The sequence below is a fragment of the Rattus norvegicus genome, chromosome 5 (assembly GCF_036323735.1).
Source record: "Rattus norvegicus strain BN/NHsdMcwi chromosome 5, GRCr8, whole genome shotgun sequence".
Lineage (NCBI taxonomy): Eukaryota > Metazoa > Chordata > Mammalia > Rodentia > Muridae > Rattus > Rattus norvegicus.
Genome location: NC_086023.1, coordinates 105,883,223 through 105,902,504, shown reverse-complemented (window position 1 = coordinate 105,902,504; position 19,282 = coordinate 105,883,223). Strand labels below are relative to the sequence as shown.

Genomic DNA, 19,282 nt, shown 5'->3' with positions numbered 1-19,282 from the left:
GTTTAGCTCTCCCTCCCACGGGATTTGGGTGCAGAGAACTGTTTATCCGGTCTGTTTCCCTCAGGTTCCGGCGGTGTCTCAGGCACAGGGGTCCTGCCGCTCCTGGGCCCTCCCCCACGGGAGCCCAGAGGCCTTATACAGTTTCCTCTTGGGCCAGGGATGTGGGCAGGGGTGAGCAGTGTTGGTGGTCTCTTCCGCTCTGCAGCCTCAGGAGTGCCCACCTGACCAGGCGGTTGGGTCTCTCTCTCACCGGGTCTCCGAAGATTTCTTTATAAAGTAAGGATTACCATTACCATATTCCCGTGGGCAAATATTTGAAAGGTGACTCTGAGTAATGGCATCCTTTTCTGTTTTGTTGTGACAGTTTTGTTGTATCATAGAAAGGGGCAGAATGTGCAGATGCTATCACGTACAGCCACAGCCAGTTCCCTCTCCCTGGTTGGTATATAAGTTCCTTTTGGATGCCTCACATCTTTCCTGGGGTTTGGGGTGTGCACTGAGGCATGACATGGGCCCACTGGCCCTCCATGGTAGCTTCCTCATCCACATGTATCTCTCTCTCATCACTACGGACAAAGGCTTTGCCTAGATTTGTTTTTCTTCTCCCATTATATGCTGTTCCCTCTTCTTGGTCCAGATTAATACATCTGTCACCTTCAAGAATCCTTGTCAATTGAAAATAAAATGACTAGTCTCTAGAGTTATTGTTTCTTCGAGGCTCATGGGTGGCATCTATTTCTACCTGTGGCCTCATTAAACGTTCAATTATACTGTCCCATAGTCATCGCCCACAGTAATATGTCCCATCTCATTGGAGGCCAACTGTCTCCATATCTATTTCCCCTCTTTCTAAAGCAGCGGTTCTCAACCTTCCTAAGGCTGTGACCCTTTAATACAGTTCCTCAGGTTGTGCTTACCCCAACTATACAATTATTTTTGTGGCTACTTTATAACTGTAATTTTGCTATTATTATGAATCACAACATAAATATTTCTGGAGGCTTGCCGAAGGGATCACAACCCACGGTTGAGGACCACTGTTCTGAAGGCATGGCAGCTTTTTTGTGGTGGTCACTTTCCATAAGTTTGTTTCGCCCTGCATCTTTATGAGCAAAATTCTAAAAGCATTCATCCACACATTTACCAGATGCTCAGCACATGCTTTCCAGGTAAGTCTTGTCGATGGAAGTGGGAAAACAGAGACTTAAGAAGGCATAGTCTGGGCTCCAGGGAGCTTAGAACCAAGAAAAGAATAACCAGAACACAAGCTGACTGGGCAGGCTCCCTTCAAAGAGTTTAGATGAAGCAGGGAGAAGCTCCCAGAGCTGATTTGATGTAAACCTTGTTTACCACCAGGGAAGACTCTCAGAGGCAGCTATCTAAGGGACACTCTGGGCCCAGGCATCACTTCTCTGAGGAGGGTGTGATCCCACAGCTGAGGTGAAATGATTTTTGCTGCAGCTGGATGCACTCCCCTACAGAAGCGACAGGCACCAGCTGGGAGGGCAGGGCCAACCACCATATTCTAATTGTAACTGGATTATTTTATCATTGACTCTCTTCCTGTTTAGACATTAAAATCTTACAACGCATATCACTAAGTTATATCCCGATTCTCACAATGGGCTTAGCAGTAGGATTTCTGGCAGCAAGCACTGGCAGGCACCAGGGCCTCCTGACTTTCTGGGTTTGTAGCAAAGCTACCAACAAGGGCTGGTCATATGGGATCAGGATGACTGATCTCCTTCAATGCCTCGTCACCGTATTTCTGGTGATAGGCTACCAAGGCTTCAAATAGTCAAACAGCACAAATCTGGCTGCATGGCAGACATCTTCACATGGACCTGGATGTCCTTGCCCAGAAGCAGAGCCAACTCCAGCAACTGCAATGAGGGTGGACGGATCTTCTCCAGGGCATAATCTAGTGCTTTGGGGGGACAGTTTTCCCAGTTCCAGTGTGACGCATCTTTCATCCAAAACCTGCGGTCACTAGCTATTTTTCTATAGAAGCTTAAGAGGTCTTTAAAGTCTGGAGTCCTTTGTCAGACACATAGTCTGTAGATGCTCACCCACTCTGTAGCTTTCCTTTTAGTTTTAACAGGGCCTTTCACAGACTTAAGTGTTTAAACTTGATAACATCCAATTTGTCATTTTTATGGGTTATGCTTTTTATATCAAGTCTAGGAACTACTTACATAGCTCTATATTCTATAGATAACTTCCTATGTTTTTCTTTTCCTACATGTTTTATGGTTTAAGTTTTACATTCAGCTTAGCGATACCATGAGTTGATTTTTATACTTATGGATTATTTTATTGTCCTCAAGCTTTAATTCTTATATCAGGAAACCAACTGTTTATTGATTTTTTTTTTGAAATCTGGAGTTCATGATGGGTGATTTTAAAACAAACACCATTTTTTTTTTAAAAAATATTCAAACTATTGGCATTCCATTTAAGGTAAAAAAAAATGTACTGAGTGAAAACAGCTATTTAAAAAACTCTAGTCAGTGTCGCCCATCCACGAGTTAATTTTTGTATAAGGTATGGTACTCAGAAAAGGCCCCTTGTTCATAGATAGCCCACGGCTACTTCGTTGTTCTGACACCCCTCATCGGCAGCCTGTCTTTTCTCTCGTGGATGGCTTCCTCATCGTTGTCACCGTGAGTTGAGCATGTTTGTGAAGATCTGCTTCTGGGATTTCTGTTCTGCTTTTCAGCTTTCTCCTGCCAACAACATACAGCCTCGATTCCTGTAACTACATAGTCACAGTGTGGCAAGCAGTGCTTCCTGTCTTACTCTCCTTCGCTCCTCACTCTGCTGCATCTTTTAACAGTCATCTCAAACCCACTATGGAGTCCTGCTAAGAGTTTGATAGGAATTATATCAACCATATATATCAATTATGGAAAAACCAACCTCTGGGTTGTATTGTGCACTTTAGTCCATGGAAGACCATATGGCCAATTATCTTTACCCATGTTTTGGAGATTCTAGGATGTAAATCTTGATGTGTTCTGTTGGATTTTTTTACCTAGTTATTTCTTTTCAGGGATGGCTACTACTGTGGTTCAATTCTCATTGTTTATTTCTGGTATGAGGAAATGCAGGTACATGTTGGTCCAAGGCCTTTTTATAGTTATTTTTAGTACTTTTTATACAGACAACCAGTCCTTCTGAAGGAAAGGACAAGCTTTACCTTCTCATTGCCATTCTCTGTGGAAGCCCCAGGAGAGTAAGTAAAGGACAGATGGAGTCCTGACTGAATGTGTACTGTTTAACATGACCATGGGTAGCAAGGAGTCAATGCCTCAAACCCATGGGGAAATGGCAAAGCTTTCCCCTGGGAATTGGCTCAGAGGGATGGTGAAGCCCTCCTCTGGTCTCATTGTTAACATTGGCTCTGTATGGAAAAACTAACAACCATAGCTTCCTCCTCCTCCCAGGTGACAGCAACCTGAGACTACTCCCCTACTGAGAGACCTCCTAAGGAGATGAGCTGACCTCCCCCTGAGCTGTACACAATTATACTCAGTGGAGTTCTGCATCACTTTTCACTGCTCCACTACACTACTGAGCACAGCCACAGGCACTGGATCCTGGCTTCTCTCTCTCTCTCTCTCCCTCTCTCTCTCTCTCTCTCTCCCTCTCCCTCTCCCTCTCCCTCTCCCTCTCCCTCTCCCTCTCCCTCTCCCTCTCCCTCTCCCTCTCCCTCTTTGTGTGTGTGTGTGTGTGTGTGTGTGTGTGTGTGTGTGTGCGCATGCACATGCATGTTCTTTCTCATTCCTTCCCAGTATCAGTCGGGTCAAGTGCCAGTGTCACCTGAAGGAGCAACTCCACATGCATCTCGTTTCCTTTCTTACAATTATTACTCTGGGTAGGTCTTCCAGGACTACACTTTGTAAGGAGAGTGAAAAAGCAAGTTTTTAAAGTGATGAGTGATTTCAAAACTAGCCCTGGTATTTTGTATTCTGTTACATGGTATCCATATTGAATGTAAGTCTTCTTTCTTTTTTTAGTATTTCGGCCATTTTCTCTAGCGTCATATAGATATGGAAGTAGAGAGGGTAGAAGTCCTCTTCCTGGTTTGGTTTCTCATGTTTCCCATGTCAGGGGACTCTCTATTACTGCTGGGCAGGGTGGGTGTTTTGAATGTCCATTGGTTTTCAATGTCATCACAATGGAAATAGCCTTCCTTATAGCTGCTGGGAGGCGGTTAGGGTCTGATTCTCGAGTAGGTATGGGAATAAGAATTCTATGTGGTGAAGGTGGAGGTCTAGGCTCCCCAAATGTTCTCATTAGCTCCGAGTAGGGATAAAACACCTCATTTTTTATGACACCACCCCCAGGAGTTTGTTGAAGTAGATACCTCCTTTCATGCTGTCCATGAGAGAAGGTGAGTCTAGGCTCCTTAACCAGCCTGTGTGACTGTGTTGTATGGGTCACAGTGTTTCTGTGATGTTTGCTCAAGGTTCAGCAATAGTTTTGGAACATCTGTCTTGCTACACAGTCTCTTTCCTGTTCCTTTTGATAGAGAGAACAAGCTTTTAATATATATTTCTCACATACTCATTGGTATTCCTGGTAGCTCCCTTCTTCAGCTCCAAGTTTAGAGTTTATGAGGCAAAGAAGAAGCCCAATAAACTCACAGTTGTGCGAGCTGAACCATCCCTCGGTTTCCAAGGTCTGTAGCCAGTCAGCTTTCTTCTTTCCAGTTTCAAGCTTGTGCTCACACACGCTATGGTCAGGGTTTTTAACTGCACTGAGCGAGAGGCATAGGGAACAGTACAACCACGTCTCCTACGCTTTCTTTCCGGAAGTGGAAATTCTTTGTATGCTATGCTTTAACAGGCATTTTATCATCCAGGGGAAAAATACAGCACTGTATGCACATGACCATAAAATACAATGCAAAGATTCATTTATTAAGCACCGTGGGGAAATAAGGGTCCGCATGAGGTCATTTCATATACCTAAAGCTTAATCTTTTGTAAGTCAAGTGGATTTGATTTTGTTTTAACCATTTAAAGGCAGGACACTCCAGATTGGCAATCACTCTTCTTGTCCTTCATTAACTGAAGACAGTCTTTTGGGTCTGACACCTTCATGTCATAATTTGCATATTCTCTCTCATTTCTCATGTGCAGTCACTTAGCTTCATATTTGAAGCTGGCCTCTTTCTTGTCCTCTTCTGTTTGACTGGCCTTCTGGGCAGGAGAGAATAGGCTCATTGGAACTCTATTTAGGAGTGGAAACATGGTGTAGGTGAGTATGGGTGTAGGCTTTCCATGTTTTTTTTTTTTCTTTTACAACTACACAGGGCTGTTCCCACCTACCTTCCATTGTGATCACGTATGACCTGATAAAGAGGAGTGATGTACCATAATGATATGCTGACATGTAAATGCAGGCAAATATGGAATAACACTGATATTAATGAATGTCAACTCTAATCCATATCTAGGCCAACCCTAATACACATCTCTGTGGCTATAACTAAATGCTATCCTTATGTCAGGGCAACTGTACAGCCTCCAGGGGCAGAGTGAGCTCCTTGCTTCCACTGTGACCTCACTCACTATAATCTCTTCCTAAGACAGAGTCTTTCTCTCTGAAATGTCAACCAGATCATATAGTTTGTCACTGAACGTTTCTGACACTTTCAGTATAATCCAAACAAAATGTATAGCTTCTTTTCACAACTGTCTTCTACATGGTTATGACTCACCGTCTGCCTCTCCTGCCTCAAAATTCCCATAGGCCACTCTGTTCTAGCTTATTGGACTTTCGTTCCTCTACCAAGCAGCCCCGGTCGGTCTGGTCCCTATCCCCGATGTCTACAGACATCTACATGGATATATTCTTCTTATCAGTTAGGTCTCTTTGCATATAACATAGTTTGGAGAGGCCATTTCCAGCTACCACATCTAAACCATGAACCCCATTACCCCTTGCCAGGCATTATAAGTCTCACTTATTTTGATTTCTCTTTTTCATAAGACTATCAGAAATTCTATTCTCTATGCCTTCTCTCTCAACCATGACTCATCACATAATCTTCCTGTCATCTAGTCCTGGCACAAAGTAGGTTCTCAAAACAATATGCCTTAAATGTAAAAAACATAGCTTTGAGAGGCAGATAGATAAAACTATCCTTTGAACAGCCAGGGATATGTCCAAGACCATAGAGCTGGTATGTTATGATGCTGAACTGGACACCAGATCTTGGACGTATAGTCCAGTGTTTGTTAGGGAGGGTCCCTACATCCTGGTCTGCAGACTGGCTGCTGCAGAATCCCCAGGGCACTTGTTAAAGACATAATCTGTCCTTCGCCAATACAAGAGCTGCCTCACTGAGTTATAAAACCCACTGTGCCAATGGGGAAATGAGGCCAGGGACCAGAACAGACCCACAATTACCAAGTTATTTTTCCTACAGGAATTTTAATAATAAAGGTAGTTTTTATAGCTGCAAGTGTATAGCTATAAAATTCAAATGTCACTGAATTAAATCCAGCCCTTAATTAATTATACCGAGGTTGTGCTGAAAAGTAATGGCCTTGTCCACTATCAGTAGAGGTGCTGTTAGCAGACGGCTATGCTCCCATCACCTTCAGGAAACAGTTTTAACACAGAGTGTAAAGTCACCCAAGCACTTATAATCAATAGAAGTTTATAATGAGCAATTTTTCTTAATTAATTGGCCCTCTCAAAAGTTACAAAAATGTCTATATGTATATTTTGAAATTTCCAACACATTGAGTTTTGTTTTTTTCTTTTAAATGAGAAAGGGGTCTTGCTATGCATGTGGCCTGAAACTTGCTATGTAAACCAGGCTGGCCTCAAACTTAGTCTTACTGCTCTGCCTCCAGGAGATTACAAGCTTGCACTACTATGCCCACCTTTATATGTACTCTTAAGTCTCATTCTTTCTTTCTTTAGTCAGAACCTGACATGCTGCAGGGCAGCCCAAGCTGCTGCTAACACTGTATGCTAGCATCTGTGGATGTGATGCTTACCTCGGAATGGGTGGGGTCTTATGATGTCTTTCAGCAGAGATGTTCAGCAAACCAGGAAGCCTAACTCCTGGAGAGTGAGTCCCTCTGAGGCAGGCAGAGACAGATGAAGAACCTCAGAAGCAAAGGCTCAAAAACAAAGCCCTACTTTCTCTCCTCACACATACTCTAACTACAAATCAAAACCAACTATGGAAAAGTCAAGAGTAAACACATTCAAAAACTCCCTGGCCCAGTGTGAACATGACTGACACAGCAGCCAGAGGTGATGAGAAGGCATGGTAGTTAAAGTCTCAGTTGCTGTAGTGATAAAACACTATGATCAAAATCAACTTGGGGAGGAAAGGGTTGAATTCATCTTACAACTCTCACTGTCAAACTCCACCACTCCTCATGGCTTACTCATCCTTCCCCGCTATACACCCCAGCATTAACTGCCCTGAGTGTGGCACCATGCACCCTCCCACATTAATTATCAATCAAGAAACTACCCCACAGACTAACCCATAAGCCAGTTTGATGGGGGCATTTTCTTAATTGAGATTCCTTCTTCTCAAATGACTCTAGCTAGCATGATGTTGACAAACCAGAAAGGGTTGTTCTTTGAGTGACAGCAAGAACAGACAATACTGTCAAGTACACTCAGAGCTGTGTTGCAGCCTTGACCAGTAGACCTGTTATTAGAAGCACCATTTTATGAGTTCGGGCAGGGACTAAGTTGATGAGACCAAACCCACTTCCCCTTTATCCTGGACCCACAGTTAGGTCCCTCTCCAATCTCTCCACAGTTGAGCACAGGCATAGGATGGAGTCCTAGCAGGCGGAACAGGTAAACTATACAAACTATATAAACTCTTTGTAAGTTTTTGCTTTAGACATTTACAAAAAGAAGAAGCTATTATATCGTATATACCATATAATTTGTATGTTTATCAAAGCAAATGCTAATCAGTATTCACTAACACACTCAATGAATGAATGGATTAAGGAAAGAAGGAAGGAAGGAAGGCAGGAAGGAAGGAAAGAAGGAAGGAAGGAGGGGAGGAAGAAAGGAATGGAGTCTGATTTCCATTCTTCAGCATGATTCATAGATTTTGGTGGAAAGTGATTTCCCCCATCCTTAGCAATCAAAAATGAGTTAGAAAACTGAAAGAGTTTAGGTTCTCAATGTTCAGCTCCAGATAATCTATGCCAGGGAGTAAGGACATGCACTTGCCAGTAGAAACCCGTCATTGATGACTGAGGCCACGGAGCAATGACGGAAACTAGAATTCCAGGAAGCAGGCTTGGGAATCACCCAAGGTCTAGAAAAGACACACCAAGGATAAAGTTGCTTAGAAATTTTAGCCCCAAATTTGGTGGTTGGCAGAATTTTACAAGGATACTGGTCAGATTAGGATTTTGGGGTCATACTAATAAGGGCCGAAGGGTAAAAATGAGTGATGATCAGTGGTACCCACAGTGGCATGGGCCTGAGGAAAGACAGGTCATCAGCTGAGTGACCATCTGAACTCTGTCATCACATAGTCACACAACCTTTGTTCAGTTCTACAAATGCCTCTATGGAGGTGGTTGCCAAAAGTGTTAGGTGAGAATCAGACCTTAGAACAAGAATGTCTTTGTACCTTGTGAGGTTTCTGTAAGGGCTAAAGTCAACCTATAAGCACCCATACCCACGGACGGATAGGCTCAGGAGTGCCCAGGACTGTTGTTCATAGAAGATAAGAAGTCACTTGTTCTCACTTCAGTAAACAAGGTTGGTTGTTCCAACTGCACAGGTTGTGCTTGACCACACATAGGCAGAAGGTACATAGGCAGGATGTATGCTTGCCCCTGAAAGGCAGGAAGTACTATAGACTTTATCCTTTATGAGTACCTGATTACCCTAATTCAGTGCCATTCTCCAGGAATTCTGGGTATGGACTTGACCAGGGTCCACCTTCCTGTCCAGTACTTAACGAAGCTTGCTTTGATCATCTTTCTTTTCACCACTTTGAGGTTTAACAGTTTCAGCCTTGGTAACCATCAGTGGGATCTCTGCCATAACACAGTGAGGATGCTGTGAGGAGTGGAGCTGGGAACTTTTGGTATAATACATGCAGAGGCAAAAAGCTTAACAGGATCAGGAATAAAAAGGAGATGAAGGCAAAAGAGGTAAAGGAGGAGGGGAATGAGGAGGAGGAAGGAGCCACAACAGTAGTAGTAGTAGTATAAGAGAAACTGCTTTTATTTTGAAGAATTATGAGTTTTAATATATTAGAAAAACAAATAATTTAAATATGATGGATTGTCCCTAAACTTTAGCCAGTTCTGAGGAGATCCAAAAAGCTTAGAAGTCATCTGCAGAGGTCTTGTTGGAGACACCTCCAAAATCTCCATCTCCAGAGAAGATTTGAAACCGCCTAGGCTGGGCAGACCCTCGTCTCTCTGAGACTGTCCAAGAAGACACGGTGAGGCCCATGGCAGATCTAAACACAAGTTCAAGAGAAGGGGAAGGTGCTGATGCCTACTAACTGAAACATGAGTCTACTACAAAATTAAAGTCGAAAGCAGTGAAATACTGTGAATCTCATACAGTTTGGTATCTGAAATTAAGCAAATTACATTCACTCCAAACATAACTAATAAATGCCTCCTAGTGGGTATATCAAAGCATTTGTCTCAAGAAACATGACTCCACCTCCCCTGCAATTGTCACACATCTCTTACAAGTGTCAGTGGAGTTATGACCAAACAAACAAAAAAACAAAACAAAAAACCAACCAAAAAAATCCCCAAAACCTTGAAAGGGGAATTTTTAGTTAAAGTAATTAAGGCTCCTAGCTTAGGTTTAAAGGACCAAGATCAGCTGGAAACTGTGAAAACCTTTATGAATATCAATAAGATCCTACATCGGTATTTGTTGTCATGGGCACGGTCTATCAATGTCTATTTTTGTTTCTTGCTGGTCAGAAATATTCCAGGATATTATATATGTGATATATATTTTATTCTTGGGTATTCTGTTCAGAATTATTACCTTGACTCCTTCCCTGTCTTCAAAGACAACAGTGATGTCTTTGGCCCTTCACATGTGTCACCTATACATTCTTTTGTCCCTTCTCTGAGTGTTCATGGGATTAAATTGGACCCACCCAGATAATTCCACAAGTATTATTATGTAATTTTTTAAATAGTAACTGTATTGTATTCAGTTATTGTATAATATTATATTAGTATATATATGTATGTATATATTCTTAACTCTGTCATGGATAATATGCATAATCTTTTTTTTTCTCAGTCTGATTCTCCTTCCAAAAACCTTCCACGTTTTGTGATGCTGTCCTGCTGTCTGTGAAGGTCTCTTTTAACTTGTCCTTTCTTCCCTTGTCCTTGAGGTCCAGTTGAGATGACATTTAACATGTTCTAGGGACAGTTTCATTTTATTTGCTATTTTTAAGACTTTACTGTAAAAGCTGCATACTGCTTCCTTCTGCTCCACAAAGGGAAAACGGAGTCAATCTTCCTTGTTAGATTTGAAGGTAAGGGGACCGCAGAGCTGGCAACAGTTAGTGGGCATTGTTGTCCTTTTCTTCACACATAAGAGAGCTACAGAACTCTCAGGTCTAAAGGAGCCAAGAGAACATCTATTTAAAGATCTTCTGTTTACAATTAAGCAACAGGTTTATAGTTCTGAATCTGCTTCTAAATTTGGTAATGAGGCAAACGCATTCCCTAATGTCTTCTGTTATTACAGCAACCTCCTGTCTTTAGCAAGATTAAAAAGCAAATCTTTCTGTTATATCCAAACCACCGAATGACTTCCATTGCTGTTATTTGCTAAATAAACGGAGATTCAATGTACAAACATTGTCCTCAGGAAGTAAGGTATGCATATGAACAGAAATATAGAAAATAGACAACTGAACTAAGGGCTATATCAGAACACAAACTTGGTTAGTCTAGGAAGAATTTCTAAAATTTGGAATTGCTTTAACTGAAAATGTGATGTTTTAAAGTAGTTTGGATCTGGTGTTTTCAGAAAAATCAGGTCTAGCAACACTGACTTGCACTTTCCTCTTTGGCAGCAACCAATGGAAATGAACTGTGTCCTCAGACACTGTAAGCAGGCAAAATAACGACCTTGCAAAGATACCTTAATCCCTGGGACCCATGATGTGGCAGAAGGAAATTAAGGTTGCTAACTTGCTGGACTTAAAACAGAGAGATGATCCTCGGTCATCTGGGTGGGTCCAGTTTAATCCCATGAACACTTAGAAAGAGAAGAAGGGACAGAGGAACGTGTAGGCGACACATGCGAAGGGTCAAAGACATCACTGTTGGCTTTGAAGACAGGGAAGAAATCAAGAGATGAAGACTTCAGTGGCTTCTAGTACATAGAATAGTGTTTAGTTTATAGTCAGCAAGAAATTCGGGTCTACAGTCCTACACCATGTGGAACAAAATTCTTCCATCAATTTGAATGAGAAAGAAATGATGCTCCCAAGAGTCTAGGGAAGAAGAGAGTCCATCACCATCTTGATTTTAGCAACCTTCAGATTTTCTACTGACATGACTATATGAACTATGAGAATATCTGATTTGGTTCAGGTTCTGAAATACATGTTAACTTGCAACAGTAGCAGTAGGAATGAATACTATGCATACTATATACTGAGCCCAGATTCCACTTGCAACAAACTATACATACTATATACTGAGCCCAGATTCCACTTGCAACAAACTATACATACTATATACTGAGCCCAGATTACACTTGCAACAAACTATACATACTATATACTGAGCCCAGATTATACTTGCAACAAAGAAAACACAGAGATAAACAATGAGGGCCAACATGATGACTGGCTGGGTGAAGAAGAGAAGGTGGGAAGATGTGGGAAGTTGTTATCAGTGTCCTTTACACTAAGTAAAACAATAAAAGATACTTAACATCACCAGTCTTGAGGACTATTGTAATAAAAGTGACAGACAACAACAAGCAGACGGGGTGTGGAGAAACTAGGGTTCTTTACACTGTTAACAGAGACATAAGACTATTCTGCTGTTTGGAACAAAATTGGCAGATTCATTTAAAAGTAAATGTGAATGCTCTACATAAGGGAGCATTTACATGTTTAGAAATGAGTCAACCACGAGATGAAACTTATAGCTGCCACATGTGAAACTGCACAGGAATCTTTATAGCATCATCATTCATTATAGCTCAAAAGGGAAATGACACACATGTCTACTCTACCACCTGAAGAAGTGATGAATGAAAGGTGGTTGGTTCATATACTGGACTATTACCCTGCCCTGAGGAATAAGTCCTTAAAGAGGAATCATTTAGTCATGAAGGAAATGTGGTATATGTCATAGGGGTGGTGGTGGTGGTGGTGGTGGTGGTGGTGGTGGTGGTGGTGTGGTGGTATAAAGGCACCATTATTATTATACCCAATGACAGAGACTAGTAGCAAAGGACAAAGTACTGCATGATTCCATTTATGTAACCGTACATGAACCTGCTCATGATAAATAGCTTTGTAGAGGTGAACTGCTTTGGAGTTTGCCTGGGAGATTAGGGAGTGATGGCTAAGGGGTGTGAAGCTGATTTCGGGAGGAATGAGAGGTGCCCTAAAGCTAAATGTGATGACAGATGCAGAACTCTGAATATACCACATGCCATTGACTTCTGTGAGGCCGTCTGCTATATATGGACAATACCTTAATGAAACTTTTAAAAATGAAAGAAACCATCATCTTTGGGAATAGTTACAAAAAGACCCAGACTTGTTGAATAAATATCTCAACTGTGCACCCATAGTGGAAAGATTCTGCAATACATAAATCATATTTCAAGATCTGGGAAAAAAAAACCCTTTGTAGTCATTTGGAGTCACATTGTGGCTACTAGTTAACCTGAGCAGTTATGAGAAAGAATGGGGATTTCTTTACCCTTGAAATTCTGTTACTCAGTGTGTTTTGGTACAAATCCTGCAGGGGCCTGAGCATCGGAAGACATGAGTGTGGCCCACAGTCCTTTCCTGAACATGTCCTAGCTGCCTTGGTTCTATTACTAATCTCCTTAGGTATTTCTTTTTGCCCATGCCAGGCTGTCATGGTGCTTGAGTTCCTGCCACCACCTCTTTTAATTAATCAACTGAACCTGACACTTCAGGAGAACAGACAGCAGAGAGTTCTGCTACTTCCTTTGCCTGTTGCGTGCAGAGTTCTAGACAAGGAAGCATCATGGGCATGGATCTAGGCAGTTGCATGCTAAAAACCATGGCAAAGACATGCTATGTCCCTCATCTGCCCAACTACCCATCCTTCTGTACCCTGCTGGACAGATGAGGAATGAGGAAGTTTTTCTTTGTCGTTAGGGTTGCGATAAGCCTGCCTACAATACTCTCTGGTGCCTTATTTGTTTCCATGGGTCTTTTTGGGAGCCAACTCAAGTGGCTGTACTCTTATCTTTTGTTTTAAGTTTGATAGATGTGCAGATCTTTGGTGGACTTTTTATGTTTCTGTACTTAAGAAACTAAGGTGTTGGTCATTTATCATTGTAGCCAGTAAGGAATAAGGTCCTTTTGATGGCAGGTTGACTCAATGGCTAGCGCCATATGACTCAGGCTACCCCTGGGACACAGTCAAACTTGTCTAGCTTTCTTTTTTGATTCGAGCACTGGAGAAAAGTTTCTTTTGTCAGACTTTGCTACTGGTGACAAGGCCCTCTTTGAGTCTAACTTGATGAAGAAAACACTCTGGTTAACAGTTGCTGGCTTCAAAATTTGAGGATCACCGATTTGAAACGACTTAACACTATGAAGAGCTTACACAAATTCCTTTCTTTTTATTGCAGCTACCAAATTGTGATGAGAAGGGGTAGAGAAAGAATTTCAAAACAACTACCTTTTAGTTTCATTTTCTTAGCAGGGTCTCTCTGATCTCTTTCTTAGACACAAAACGTGTCAGCGACTCAACTCACAAAAAGACAGGAAAACTTGCCAGGAAAGGAGAATTTTCTAGCTCCCTGTGCAAACGTGAGATGATCTCATCTGAGCTCTCTCCTTTCCATGACAGATACACCCACCCTTAGCTCTCATCTTCTTCTCATTTTCCATTGATGATGCCAAGCTGGCCTTATAGTATCTTTTTTTGTGATCTTATAAAATCAATGACAACCAGAAACACTTCCGTTTTAGGTATGACTTCAGCAGCGGTCTACACCTGGAGAGGCTCTCGTCCGTGTTGGTAAGTGGAGCTAACGGATCCAGACGGAAGCAATTTACCAGGAAACTACTGCTTTGCTTCAAAACACTGCCAGTGCTCTTCTGGTTGGGAAGGCTTCCTAGCAATGTGACTCAATGCAGAATCCGACTGGCCAAGATGGTGTTCCAATCTCTTGCTGCTATCTGAACACATCAAAAACTTCTCTTTACTGAGCACGGTTATACCTGCACATTAAGTGAGTGGTATTTGAAATGAGACTTGGGACTCTCCCCATGTTTTCATCACAAGCTACCTCACTTGCTAGAAACAGTTCTATCAGAATTCACCTCAGTCTAGATGCCTAAGCAGCTTACAGTTGGCTAATTCAGCTTCTTTAGTTGCCTGAGAGACACTGAGAACAATGGCCTTCACAAGGCAAGCATTGTGTCCCTGAAAGAGGGTTTCTTTATGCTCTAAAGATTGGTTGATTCTGGTTTGACATTACAAATAGTAATTCTGTCTAACAAGCAGTGAGCACTTAAGATGTGCTGGGTATGATTGTTCCAAGCATTTTACATGAATGAGTTAATGTAATTGTCACAGACTATTTCTAGGAGGTACTGGTGATACCCATGGTTGGACTGATGAAGAAATGAAGTTAGCAAGTTAAGAAACAGCATAGGTCCTTAGGAAGTGACCAAGTGTGATGCAAACCTGTGCTCTGAGGCTCCCTGGAGCTACACGAGGGGGCACCCACAGGACTAAAGCCTGTACTATTCTTATGAAAGTATTAGGGCAATTATCTATCTTGAGCCTCAGTTTTCTTTCTACTTGACCTATATTTAAACTGAAGTCCAGAAAAACAAACAAACAAACCAAGAATACTGCAATTTCTCCAAGTGTACAGCAGCAGCAGGATTTACAAGAACCTGACCACAGTGAACTAAGTTGGTGTTGAACTAAGGCTAAAAGCTGTGTGGACACAAAGCTGGGCTGGTGTTTTCCAGTCTTGGAGCTGCTTTCAGGGGCCTTCACTTTAGAAGAGCCAGAGAAAGAAAGCTAACATTTACTGAGTGTGAATGATGTTACCAGCACTGCTCTAAGAGCTTTATTTGCACACACACACACACACACACAGAGAGAGAGAGAGAGAGAGAGAGAGAGAGAGACAGAGACAGAGAGACAGAGAGACAGAGACAGAGAGACAGAGAGACAGAGAGACAGAGACAGAGAGACAAAGAGACAGAGAGCAGAGACAGAGAGATATTATAATCACATATCTCCCTTCTCTTTCCTTCTTCCAAACCCTCCCATATATTCCTCTCCTTCAAATTCATGACTTGTTATTGTTATTTCATACGTATATGTACATGTATACTCACATACATTCTTAAATATAACTTCCTTGGTAATTTAATGTTACTTGTATGCATGTTTCACGGCTGAGTATTTGGCTCTGGATAACCAATTGGCGTACTCTTTTCTAGGGAAGACCACCTCTCCTGTTCCCAGCGTTTGTCAGTTATACACCTACGGCCTTACTTAACCCCATACTACCCTGTGGATAATATCAATTTCTCTGATACCCAAGACCCTGAGGTTGTACACTTTCTCCCCCAAGATCATGTAGTTAATAACAAGTAACTGGTAACCGAATGTAGAAGTGTTCAATATCCATTCCCGCCTCTAATCTCAGGTTATGTTTAGCTCATATAACACACAGCGTGAAGCAGCAATATATGGGGGTTTTGAGATGGGGTTTCACTAGGGAACGTCTACTGGATTGTAGTTTGCTAAGTGTTTCAGGCTAGCCCAGAACTCATATCTTCCCGTCTCAGCTTCTCTAGTAGTGTGATTAAAGGTGTGAGCTACTGTGCTCGACTTGAGCAGGATCCTAGCTATTTCTCTATTTTAGGTAGGCAATTCTACTGCATTCCCTAATCTGGAAGTACCTAGAAACCCCAGCCTTGAGTTTTATAACTGAATGTCTCCCAACACTGGCTGAGCTGCAGACGGCAAACACGATCTTTAGGCAACCAACATTTTCCACCTCGTTTTTAGAGGAGTCACTCAGAAGGTTTGTCAGAAGACTTGAACAAACTCAGCAGCTGAAGATGGGCACATTGTTCTTAAATCCTGGACATGGTCCTATAGTCATACTTCATCACTCAGCCCCTGTCTTGGTGCCTCTTTAGATCCTATGTTTCTCTTCTCTGGTGTTGAAGCTTTTGGCAGCTTCTAACAGCTTGCCTTCAAAGAGTTGAAGATGAGCCTGGTGTTACAATAGCTGTGCTTAAACTCCAGGTTTCTATTCGCTGTATTAAATTCCAGCAAATGAGGGTATTTAGTCCATGGCAGAGCTGAACTGTATCTAGCTCAATATAAACAAGAGAGTTAAGCCCCCATTGACTAGCAATTGGAAGTATGTCAACAGTACAGTGCCCATGTAGGTATAAGTTGGAGAGTAGATAGTAGAAGAGATTTTAGAAGATTGTTGGTGAACATCTGGATTCTATAGAGAGAAGAATGAAGATTGGAACTGGAATGCAATTAGGGTAAAGCAAATGATTTTACACCCACCCCCCAAATGCAAACTCGCCTGAGCAGGATCTTTAGTCCACCTCAGGGCACCTTAGCCTGCCTTCTTTATTATCAACTCTCATCTTCCCTGCAAAGCTACTACAGGTCCCTTTCCAGATGAGCCTTATGTCATAGGGGCAGAAACACTGTTGCAAAAACAGATATGAAAAGGAGTAGCACGTGTGACTGGAGTACAGTGTGACAACATAATCCTCGCATGGACGGATGAGGTCAGTGTGGGTGAAGCTGGCTTTCCTAGCATCTACTGAATCATCTGATGGGAGCAGCAATTGAAAAGAATAAATACAAACACATGCAACACACCACTACAAAGGCTGTTAGCCAGGTCTAAGGAAAAGGTTCCTGCCTCGATAGGGTCAGTGGGGTGTGGGGGTAAAGGGGACTTGAGCATTAGGGGACTTCAGTCCCTTCTTGTGCCTCTCATCAGCTATGCAGAGGTGTGATTTCGGGTTGCCCGGCCACTAAGAAACAAGGTGTTGGCTCAGTCGGTATCTAAGGTCTCTTATGATTTCAAAGGCAAGGATTTGTCCTAGGCTAAGACCTTTTATGAAAATACATTGTTTTAGCACCACACCTTGGGAGGATTGTACTCTGACTGTCATCACTCTTAGGTACAATGTACAGAAAGTTTTGTTGAACCTGTGGAGATGTGCGGAGAGTATTGGCAGGGATACACTTGACTAACACTCTAGTTTGGGGATTGGGCCACATTTATCTATGCATTCCAGGTGTGCGTGACATATTGTAGGCATCTAGTCACAAGGATTTCTGAATAGAAGTGGACAGGGGTTTTCAGGTTACCTGCTAATGTGACAGCAATGGAGACAGAGTCATATCCCAAGGCATTTGTGGCATTGCAAGTATAGAAACCCACATCAGCTTCCACTGGTGCCAAGATCTGTAAGGAATCATCTGGCTGTAGAAGAATCCTGGAGCAACAGAAAAGAAATGTAGACCTTGTCAAGTCAGCTGACTCCTTTTGGAACTCAGAATGGGGAAGATGTGTAGTGGGAGTATTGAGAACTATGTTCTAACAACCCAGCAAGACAAGATAGGATATTCAGGAAAACCAGACTCTCTCGATTTGATTGGCATGTTGGTGATCTCTTGATTCTTTTAAAAGTGTGCTGACTCCCTGCTCTAATGATAATGATAACAGTTGGTATATGGAATACATATGACACACAGTCTGAGAAAGGATACTAAAACAAATGCCCACACGGATTTGGGAAGAGGCTTATTAAGGAAAATGAAAAGTTACAAGGGAGGAATGGATCCTAGTTGGATGGTAGGAAGACCACAGGGTTTTAAGATATAAAAGAAGGTACCATTCTGGCATTATAATAGACAAGAAAAAGCTACAAAACAATTATTGACAAGATTATTATTATCTGAAAGAAATTATATGTCTTTCAATTCTAAGCAGTAATATAAACATCCATTGTTTTCATTAACCTGTAAACATGGAGATGAAGACCACAGGTCATATTGCTTTCTTCTACCACAGTATTAATGAGGGCCTTCTAAGAGAAGATGCCCAGTATAATGAAGCAAAACTTGCCCCTTGAGGTCATGAAGAGACAATTCTAGAACAGCCATATTTTTGTCTAAAAAAGAGTTACAAGAGTTAAATTGTGGTTACCTAAAAACTCGATTCCTGTCTCTGTGCATTGACTTTTTCTTTCTAGATTTATACCATTTCTAAGAACTGCATTCTCAATAGGAAGAACAATGTTGGCTGGTTGAACCACCCAGTGCTCACAGGGACTGGAGTGTACAGGGAGGGATCCATGGCTCCAGATACAAGTGCAGCAGAGGTGGCCTTGTCTGACATCAATGGGAGGGAAGGCCCTTGGTCATGTGAGGTTTGATGCCCTAGCAGAGGGGGATGCTGGAGTGGTAGGGCAGGAGAGGGTGGGTGAGTTAGCACCTTCATAGAGGCAAAGGGCAGGGAGGGAGGGCAGCAGATGTGGGATTGAAGGTTTGTGGAGGGGTAACCGGGAAGTGGGAACTTATTTGAGATGTAAATGAATAGAATGATTAATGATGATGATGATGACGACGACGACGACGACGACAATAATAATAATAATAATAATAATAATAATAATAATAATAATAATAAAAGAACTGCATTCTCTACCATGGCAGATTAGCAATTAAAGATGGTGTCTTCAAGCTGATGGTTCAATGACTCATCCAGGCTGAGGAAACCTAGAAAATGTATGAGGAGAGGTAGGAATCTAGAAGAGTTAGTGAGGCAGGGTAGGAGCTAAGATATCCAGGGCCTGGAGTAGGAAGGTTTTAGGTGGAACAGACCATTTATGCCATAGAAAATTATTTGTGACATTTCTGGACCAGTTCTTTTCCACCTTAGTTGTCCTTTCCAATTTCATAGTTTCAAAGAACTACACACTAGTTTTAACATCCATCCCTGGGAATCAAGCAGACACCAGTGGGTCACA

The 19,282-nt window shown here is 42.1% G+C and overlaps 1 protein-coding gene across 7 annotated transcripts in view; it reads right to left on the bottom strand.

Moving 5' to 3' along the window:
• The window catches only part of Adamtsl1 (ADAMTS-like 1), a 955,322-nt gene that overhangs the window by 63,288 nt on the left and 872,752 nt on the right, over window positions 1-19,282 (bottom strand). For all 7 annotated transcript variants that reach the window (XM_039111084.2, XM_039111080.2, XM_039111079.2 and 4 more), the window contains one exon: window positions 17,619-17,746. In XM_039111084.2, the coding sequence (XP_038967012.1) occupies window positions 17,619-17,746 (128 nt within the window). The remainder of the gene's footprint in view (window positions 1-17,618; window positions 17,747-19,282) is intronic.